General features: G+C 30.6%; 1 protein-coding gene across 4 annotated transcripts; it reads left to right on the plus strand.

Annotated features, from left to right (window-relative positions):
• Window positions 1-3,669: 3,669 nt before the first annotated feature.
• LOC111620534 (zinc finger protein 384-like) lies at window positions 3,670-8,646 on the plus strand. Of its 4 annotated transcripts, none has more exons than XR_002755930.1 (3): window positions 3,670-3,845; window positions 6,684-8,057; window positions 8,194-8,644. XR_002755930.1 is itself a non-coding variant. In XM_023362462.1 (3 exons), exons 2-3 carry the CDS (start codon window positions 6,701-6,703, stop codon window positions 7,694-7,696), a joined length of 954 nt encoding a protein of 317 aa, XP_023218230.1. In that variant the 5' UTR covers window positions 3,670-3,845; window positions 6,684-6,700; the 3' UTR covers window positions 7,697-8,646. The 4 variants fall into 4 exon arrangements, 3 of the variants coding, with proteins under 3 accessions (XP_023218230.1, XP_023218229.1, XP_023218228.1); XM_023362462.1 differs by having other exon boundaries at window positions 6,684-7,401; window positions 7,444-8,646; XM_023362461.1 differs by adding an exon at window positions 5,683-5,773 and having other exon boundaries at window positions 6,684-8,645.
• Window positions 8,647-10,049: the final 1,403 nt, after the last annotated feature.

The following is a 10,049-nucleotide window of genomic DNA, read 5'->3' on the forward strand; positions in this document are numbered from 1 at the left end:
TCATTTCTTAAATGAAATTCAATTAAGAGATTGGATTATATTTGAAGTTATTTGTTTTTTTCTGCAAATACTTTGCTTAACAATAATTCACAATACGTATTATGTTTAATTACATTTCTAGAAATATTATACTGTATAACAACTTGTTTTATATAATATAGTGTTAATTGTAATTTATTTTAAATGCATGCAAATTCTCTAATAATAAACTTTAATACATTATATCAGAAAAAATGAAAAGGTTGAGTTATATATAATAATATTCTTACTGATTATTTAGTCATAGATTTCAGCATACTAATGTTTTTTTGCTTGTTGCGTAATTGTCCTTTTAAATATTTTAATTTTCGTTTTATTTTTAACATTCAGTTGAAATCTATGGAACATTTTCAAAATTCTCAATTGACAATTTTAGAATCCTTGTTAAATTTAGGAAATAATGATACAATATCGCACACTTTTTGGTGTCTACTGTGACAATTCTTATTATAAGCCGAAATGATTCACACTATTTGCCGAATGTATTTTCAAGTAAATAATAATAGAGAGAATAAAAAAGTTAGTATTTGATACTGTTTGATGATGCGATTATGTCATTTACTTCATTTTTTATATTATGTTTTTATCTGAAGGCACACTTTTAAGTTAAACATTTTTTTCTGCCAGATACACCAATGTGAAATCCGGGTTTTTACGCGATTGTCGGAAATTTGAATTTGTCAAGGAATTTGTAAACAAATTTGACACAACAACACAATTCCAGAAGTTAATATTAGTCATAACAATCCGATGGAAAAATTAACTCATAACTGGCAACTTGGCACTGTAACTGTTAACATTTGACAAACACGTGATCCCCTTTCTCACCTGTAAAGTGATAAAAAAGAAACTCACCGGAAGCTCAGGGAAGCAAATAATCAGGACGTCAATTGGTCGCTGTGTGAATTTCATCTTCCGGACCTCCATAACCTAAACTGGACCCAAAAAGGGAAAAACACATCGGTTGGCAACACATCGGTTGGCAACCCATCCATGACGACTTGTCCATATGAATAAAGTTCTCCACATCGACTCTCCAATACTCTTAAGAGGTATTTAAAGGGGGCTGAAACTTGTAAACTCTTTCTCTGCCTAAAAAGCATTAAAATAGGGAAATCAAGTCAAGCACGCATTTTGAAAGGATTTATTTGTTCGCATCCGTAACCGCACTTATTTACTTCAATTCGTAACCGCATTTATCCGTTTATAGATCTGAATTTTCTAGATTTAGTTTACAATAAATTTTACATTTTGTTATGTTAACCCTTACCTAGAATCGTGAATTTTACAAACGTAACTGGTATTGTGAGGATGCGCTGCCCTAAAGCAAAATTTGCCTCTAGAGAGCAAGTTTGAACAATGTCACAGCATAAAAGTGCATAAATGCTAAATAAAACACTCGTTTAGTATAATCAACTCTTATTTATTCATATAATGTTTTTTACTTAATTTTATTAAAAGAGATTACAAAACTGTTAAAACTTTTGGTGTTTGCTTTTTTCAACAATACGAAAATCTACCCTACTGAAAATTTTTAACAAAAATAATTTTTTCTTATTCTTAAGAAACTAATCTTACAAAAAAGTAACTCTTATAGCATTTAACTACCATTTGTTTAAAAAAACCACGTGTAATATAATCACTTCTTTTAAGACTCGGGAACATTTTAACGAATTACGTAGTTCAGTCTTGACACTTACCACATAGTATTTTGTGGTACTATGCACTTTGCAAATAAATTTCAAACAACTGTTACACTTAGTAGAAGTTTTACCATCTTTTTCTACAACAAAAATGACTACATACTTTTTTCAGAAGATTTCGGCTTGATCTAATAATTTGTATAATATTATCATCTATTAGCAGTTCAAATAATTCTTTGGTAGTCATTTCAATTTTCGATGCAAGGTTGCGATATCTTTGTAAAATGATTGTAAAAATGAAAAAAACAAAAAACTAATGTAACTGGTATTTTGGGGGCCGCGCAACCCCAGAAAGTACATAGCTCCATCCTGGTAAATGCTACAGCGCCGAACGTTTGGCACCCGTAGCGTTTTACCCAAATACATAAAATGGCAGCTACACACGATGCTTATATTTTTAGAAAATCGCAAAAATATGACGCGTGGGGACCGCGTGGCTCCCACAAAACAAGTTAAGGGTTAAACTTTGTCTTTTGTTTGTCCGCAGACCTCTGCCGACTTACGGACGGTTTCCCCACTCGATTTGCCCTTCTAGTCATCCAACGACCTCGAAATCGGGTTTTACCAGCCCGTGCAAATTAAACGGTAAGAAGGGATTAACCCCTGACCCCCTGCTTATCTCACACATATCAAAATTTATGAGCATTTAAAAGTTAACGTTGCCACCACACCATTTACACACGGATCTAAAGATAATATGCAGTTTATTGAAGAAAAGAAAAATGTGTGCTCAAAAATTATTAGGAAAATATTATTAATTGAATAAATCATTCATATTGTGAGTAATAAACTGATACAAAACTTAGTGCTAGATCACGTTAAAGCCATCATAAATAAAAAAAGACGATGTTCCTTATTTATGATGGCTTTAACGTAATCTAGCATCAGTTTAATTATTCAAAATAAAAACACTAGTTTACAGCCATTTTGTGACTCTAAGAAAAGGAGTATTTTTTTATTTCTTCTGTTAATTTGTATGCGCTAAATATGATAATGATGTTAAAAATATCTTAGCATATAAGATTTTTGAGTTGTGGTAGTAAGAAATCTAAAAATACTTCGTACAGAGACTTCGTGTTCAAATACAAATATATGGAAACTTAAATGTTATAAGCAGTTATTAAGATTTCGGAATAGTTTTACCATTTATTGTCGATTTCTTTGTCTTTGGTATAATATAATAACACAAAATTTTACCTTAAAGTAATACTTTGTTTATTAAGTTACAGCAACGCAACACTTCGTCGATCTGCCTAGGAAAGATGCCTTTCAAGAGAACTTTTTAACGGTAACTGGCTTTTAGTCAGGTGTTACAGGCGTGGAGAAAACCTGGAAAACTCAACGTAACCAACCCGTTCTGGCAAGGCCGGAAACGCACGACAAAACTAGTAGTGTTCGGGGAACGGACCGCTTGGCTACTGAAGTGCCAGTGGTGGACCCCTTATAGATTGGCTCACAAAAAGTTTGTTCTGTTTGTTTCAAGCTAACGTACAGAAAATATTTTAGTTCGTCCCAAAAAAATCTTGTTTTTTTACTGTATATAAAACTTGGAATAATGAAAATATTCATGAATGCACTAGATTAAAAAGGCACTCATTTCAAATTCCACAAACAAATTTTTCAGAACTCAGCTTAAATAAGGAACATTCGTTCTACTTTAAATCAGTAAATTACTGCAGAATGCAAAGTTTTCTGAGAAAACTGAATGACGTTAAACTAAGTGCAACGTCATTAATTTTAACGTAAATAATTTTTTGTAATTTAAGAATTTTTCAAATACATATTTTGCCAAAAGAAAATGTTTCGTTATACTTTCTTGTTGACTTCAACTCATTACCGGTAAGATAAGAAATTATGTAAATTAATAATATTATAATTACTTTTCAAAAACCTTGAAACATTATTAATTCGGTTTTACAAAAACCGAATTAATAATGTGAAACCGAATTGAAAATAAAACTGTATTTTATTTAAAAAAATTAAGATATTACTTTTTCTTCTTAAACACAAAATACATTTATGGTTATTTAAACCGTAGATGAAGTAACACTTGTGTAGGAGGAACTTTCAGCTTGGCACGTCGTAATTTAACAAAGAGTTTAGGTATGTATAAAGTAATTAATATTCTAAAATCAAATTAACACGTAACATTAAGACAATGATTCCCAAACATTTCTGTTTTTCATCCAATCTGTTTGACTCGAAGATTTAAACGTTTCTTATTAATAAATATGTTTTTAATGATACGTTTTCAAGTAGAACAGATTAGACAAAGTGTAAATAAAATAATAGTTACAATTTGTACATATTTATAATTAAATAGGATCGTAAACAAACAATTAAGCATGATTTTTCCTTGTTGCTTTTCTCCACTTTGAACGGGTGCAGTTAAAGTGGGTGCTTCTGGTTCAAACATTAAAACGATTTTTAAATTTGAATCTTAACATCATTGATTGTTGACAATGTAAACGTTTAAACTTCATGTCTAAGCATTAGTTTTTTTTAGTTTATTTTACTCCACCTAATAATGGGAATAATAATAAAGGAAACTTCTTTAAGAATATGAATAGTCTGAAAAGAGAAGTCATACGTTTATCATTAAGTTAGTGACATAAAATAGGCAGTGGCGTACCGTAGTAGGGGCGGCCCGCCCCGGGCAACACTTTTTAGGGGGCGGCAAAATTTCACAATAAATAATAATAATATCTTGTAAAAATTTGAAACATCCTAATCTATACTTGCATCGCGCCTACGATAGTGCTATCGTCCGGACAGTCCGGGAATCGGCTCGCCGTCCGGGTGAACTAGTAATTTTTTCATCCAAGGAAATCCTGCGAAACCTGTTGACCTTTTTTTTTCTTTCTTTTTTATTTTTTATTTCGCTTGTACGATTCATTCTCGTTCATATACACCACTAATATACAATAGAACTATTTTAAACAGGTCGCTGCACTACCACTGTATTTTTCATTATTTGTTCTGTGACAAAACTGAATTTTTGTCTTTTAAATTGAAATACCTAAATAAGAGAGGGCCGAAATTTTCCTCCGCCCTGGGCAGCTGACATCCACGGTACGCCACTGAAAATAGGTACTTTATACACTATTTCACTGTTTTGTTAGTTCAGCGTTAAATTAAAATTTATATTACTTAATAGTGGGAAATGAATATAACAGTTCTTATAAAACTTTAAACTAGGATTTTTTTATCCTGTTTGTTTGTAATTCATCTATAACAATTGAAATGTAAAAATATGCGACGGTATAAGTTTTGATTTTATAAATTTTATTATTTTCGTACTGTTTTATATTTCTTCGTACTGTTTTATATTTTCGTACTATTTTATATTCCATTTTAATATATTACGTAATTCGTTTGTTTTACAAAAAAGCAGATTATCAGTTAACGCTCCATTGTTTTTGACCTAAGTCTGGTGATGACTAATGATGTTCGTTTAATTAATCAAAACTGAAAAAAGAATTTCGAATGCAAATTTTGTAAGAATTTTGTATTTTTCATAATTTTAAAAGTTACATGTTTAAAATTATAAAAAACCATTCGTTAAAATTTAAATCAGAAAATTACTGCAGAATGCAAAGTTTGCTAAAAAAAATTCAATGATGTTGAACTAAGTGCAATTTTAACGTAAATAATTTTTTAATTGAAGAATATTTTCAATCAATTAATATGTAATATAAAAATATTATATTTAAATATATATTTTAAATTAATTTCAACAAAAGAAAAAATTTTGTTAGATTCTCGTGTTGACTTCAACACAGTACCGGTAAGCTATGTAATAATGTAAATTAATAATATATTAATAATTTTTTAAAAACCATGAACATTATTATTCTTTCTATAAAAACCGAAATAAAATGCAACTAGTTTACTTACGAAAAATAAATATTTTACTCATTTTTCATGAACACAATTAAAGTACTTTTATGGTTATTTAAACCGTACATGAAATAACACTTGTGTAGAAGGAACTTCCAGCTTGGTACGTCGTAAATTAAGAAAGAGTTAAGGTATGTATTACAGTAATTTATATTCTAAAATCAAATTAATACTAAACATTAAGACAATGTCTCACAAATATTTCTTTTTTCATCCAATCTGTTTAACTCGATGATTTAAGCTTTCCTTTCTAATTAATATCTTTTTAATGATAAGATTTCAAGTAGCACAGATTAAGCAATGTGTAAATAAAATAGTAGTGTACAATTTGTACATATTTATAATTAAATAGCATTGTAAGCAAACAATTAAGCATGGTTTTTTTTGCTTCTTGCTTCTCTCCACTTTAAACGAATGCAGTTATAGTGGGTGCTTCTAGTTCAAATATTAAAACCACTTTAAATTTAACCTTAACACCATTAATTATCGATGTGAATAATTAAACTTAATGTCTGAGCATAAGCTTGTACAGTTCATTTTACTTTCTATCAATCCATTTAATAATAAAAGAAACTTTTTTAAAAATATGTATAGTCTGAGAAAAGTAGTCCTACGTTTCTCATTAAGTTAGCTACATAAAATGATTACTTTATATACTATTTTACTGTTTTGTTACTTAAGCGTTAAACTAAAATTTATACTCTTTAATAGTTGTAAATGAATTTAATAGTACTTAAAAAACTTTAAAATTGGTTTTGGTTATCCTGTTTGTACTTCATCTATAACAATGAAAACGTAAAAATATGTGACTGCAAAAGTTATAAAATATAATTTTTTTTATTTTGTTGATGTTTTTATTTTTTCCTGCGAAATTGATTTTCATGTAAGGTGAATTTATTTGTTGTTGTGAACCTCAATAACTTTAAACGACTAATTTGTTTTTATTTTTGCTGTTTCGCTCTTCAGTGTTATATTACTTTTGAAATCATTATATAAAATTATTATTTGTAATTTCATTACAGTAATTTTACGTTTTTACAGATTTTCCAAGAAGAAAAATGATGTATAAATGCATAGCGTGTGATATGATTTTTCATGACAAACATTTATTTCTTTCTCATCAAGTAAATCATACATTGGAAGAACATCGATGCAAAATCTGCCTACAGGGATTTTTAAGAGAAACACATTTAGAAAAACACATAAATGACGTCCACCCAAAAACGAAATCTTATATTTGTGAACGATGCTCTCGAGGTTACAAAACTAAAAAGATTTTGCTTGCTCATCTGAAAATTCATGCAAAAAAACCGTATAAATGTACAATTTGTCCTGCAGATTTTGCAACTGAAGAAACACTATTGCAGCACTACAGGGGACACGAATTTTTAGTACCTCCCACTCAATTCTTGAAACAACAATCGATGCAAGCTGGTCCTTCTACTCAAAACGTGCAACAACCATGGATGCAAGCTGATCCTTTTACTCAAAACGTGCAGGCAGCATTGATGCAAGCTGATCCTTCTACTCCAAACGTGCAGGCACAATCGATGCAAGCTGATCCTTTTACTCAAAACCTGCAAGAGCCGTGGATGCAAGATGAGTTTTTTATTCAAAACCTGCTGGACACATGGATGCCAGCTGATGCTACTACTTTAAACGTTCAGGCACCATGGATGCAAGCTAATTTTTCTAGTCAAAACGAGCTGGGACTATCCATGCAAGTTGATCATTCTAGTCAAAACGTGCAACAACCGTGGATGCAAGCTGATCCTTCTACCCAAAACGTGGAGGCTTTATTGATGCAAGCTGATCCTTCTACTCCAAACGTGCAGGCAGCATTGATGAAAGCTGATCCTAATACTCTAAACGTGCAGGCACCATCGATTCAAGCTGATCCATCTACTCAAAACCTGCAAGAGCCGTGGATGCAAGATGATTTTTTTATTCAAAACCTGCTGGACACATGGATGCCAGCTGATGCTACTACTCCAAACGTGCAGGCACCATTGATGAAAGCTGATCTTTCTACTCAAAACGTGCAACAACCATAGATGCAAGCTGATCCTTCTACTCAAAATCTGCAGGAGCCATGGATGCAAGCTGATCCTTTTACTCAAATCGTACAGGTACCATGGATGCAAGCTGATCCTTCTAGTCAAAACGTGCAGGAACCATGAATGCAAGCTGATCCCTCTACTCCTGACTTTTAAGAACCATGAATGCAATAGAAGCTTTAACTAAAAAACGTGCAAGAACCATCGATTCAAGCCGGACGTCACTCAATAATTTGGCATTTGATGCACAATGAACGGTAAAGATCAACAATGTGTAAATAGCTCCGAATAGAAGAAAACAGTAAAAGAAAAATGTTGGAATAATTGTAACTTCTGCTTTAGTTGTCGATTGTAACAGGTAATTTTTTTTTTAACTTTAATGTAATTCAGAAATTTTTTCTATAATTTTAATTCCTATTATTGTTACGTTTTGCTGATAAATTTCTGAAAATGCTGTTAAATCTAAAATAATTGTTTTTATAAATTTTAAATAGTGTCTTTATTGATTTTTATCCACGGAAAATCTCTGTACGTTAAGACTATAGCACTAGAAGTTTGCAACTCAGGACTACAGATAAATATGTACAGTATTTTACAATTGTTTGTTTTACTTTTCTTCAATTAGTAAACTTAAATTTTGGTGCATTATGGAACGCGATCAACCTTCTGTTATTATCACCTGTTACATAAAATGTTATTTTCCGTATGCCATGTCCATTACGAAATGTGAGATGATGTCTAAAATGTACAGTATATGCAATTTCGACCAACTCTTTTTTCAAATTTTATTTAAATTTACTAATATACAAAGACGTAATATCAGAAAGTTCATTTTACATTTAAAAAATATATATATATATATATTTAAAATATAGTAAAACGTAGCAATAGGTGCGTTTTGTGTTCATTTCATAACAGCTAAAAATTACGGGGGAAGAATAAAATGTATTTTATTTCACTTCTTAATTACAGTTTATTTCTATTGTTTCATCGTTTGGATAGATCAGAAAACACTGTCTCTTGAAGGGCGAAAAAAGTTTTTAAATGATAACTTCGTAAGGTCGCATGGCTAGTGCTTGCTAAGATCCACGAATTTTCCTTTAGTTTCTGTTTAAGCTGGCGATTCTCTTCTGAAACTATGCATAATGCATCTTTTAAATTACAATCAGCCCTTTTGTTATTTTTTAGCTTCGGACGAATGAACTGCTGAATAATTTGCATAAATTATCATAAAAATAACATTTGCAATCCATATGATTTTCAAGAATTTTATAGCTAATTTGACAACATATTTATTTAAATTTCAGTAAATAGAAGTTAACATAAATTCGTGTTTTATTAAACTTTAATTAAAAAATTATTAAAACATTGTAAAAATAAACATTTTAATTTATTACATAAAAATTCGAGTTATAAAAAGTGAGTGATACTTTAATTTATAAAAAAAAAATTATAAATGAATTTTATAGTCGCCTATACATATTAAGAAAGAGTAAAGGGCAATTCGAAGTTAGATTGAGAAAAATTAAAAAATAATTTTCTCAATCCAAAATTTATAAACCACTCATTACGATTGATGTAGCAATCATAATGCTAGTCTATACTGATACGAGAGATCGTGACGTAATCACTGATTAACATGCTTCTGCAGATAACACGTTACTGAATCAGTTTACAAAGCTATTGTTCGAAAAGAAATCAAATCTATACAATTCATATAGGCCAATAGTGCTATTCGTGTAAATTCTTCTACATTACACGGTATTCAAGTACACGTTCGGACTTTTAGTGGCATTAGAGAGACTGCGGCCGACGTTTTCAACGCGAAAACGTGTACGTCGGACGTTCGGCGCCGCTTTCCTAAAAACCTAAAAGTTTGGCAATGGTGTTTGGAATGTCGAGCATGAATCCATTGAATACCCAAACACCATTGTCAAACTTCTAGGCTTACAGGAAAGCGGAGCTGAACGTCCGACGTACACGATTTCGCGTTGAAAACGTCGACCGCAACCTCTCCATTACTTAATGGTTTTGTGACTGGTATACATGATTTGTCAATTCCCTCAAAAATATCTCGTATCTGAAGTAATATATTAAAAAACGTTATACAGCGATTGGTACACCTATGCAATGAAAATACTTTATTACATTAATATTTGAAAAATTTATGTATAAATTACTTTAAATGTTATGAACATTCATACAATCAACCATTGTAATCTTATACAAATACCTGAATTGGAAATTTTGTAGAAAAAATAAAAAATCTTTCACAACCGATTCCAATTTCATTTTCTCGAAACTTTTTTATAAAATTCAACGCCTGTAAATAATTATAATTAGCTGCGTG

Source organism: Centruroides sculpturatus, unplaced genomic scaffold (genome assembly GCF_000671375.1).
Source record: "Centruroides sculpturatus isolate CEXI.00-Female unplaced genomic scaffold, Cexi_2.0 scaffold244, whole genome shotgun sequence".
Classification (NCBI taxonomy): Eukaryota; Metazoa; Arthropoda; class Arachnida; order Scorpiones; family Buthidae; genus Centruroides; species Centruroides sculpturatus.

Coding starts and splice junctions, on each gene's coding strand:
- LOC111620534 (XM_023362461.1), top strand. CDS start 6,701: ATGATGTATAAATGCATAGCGTGTGATATGATTTTTCATGACAAACAT.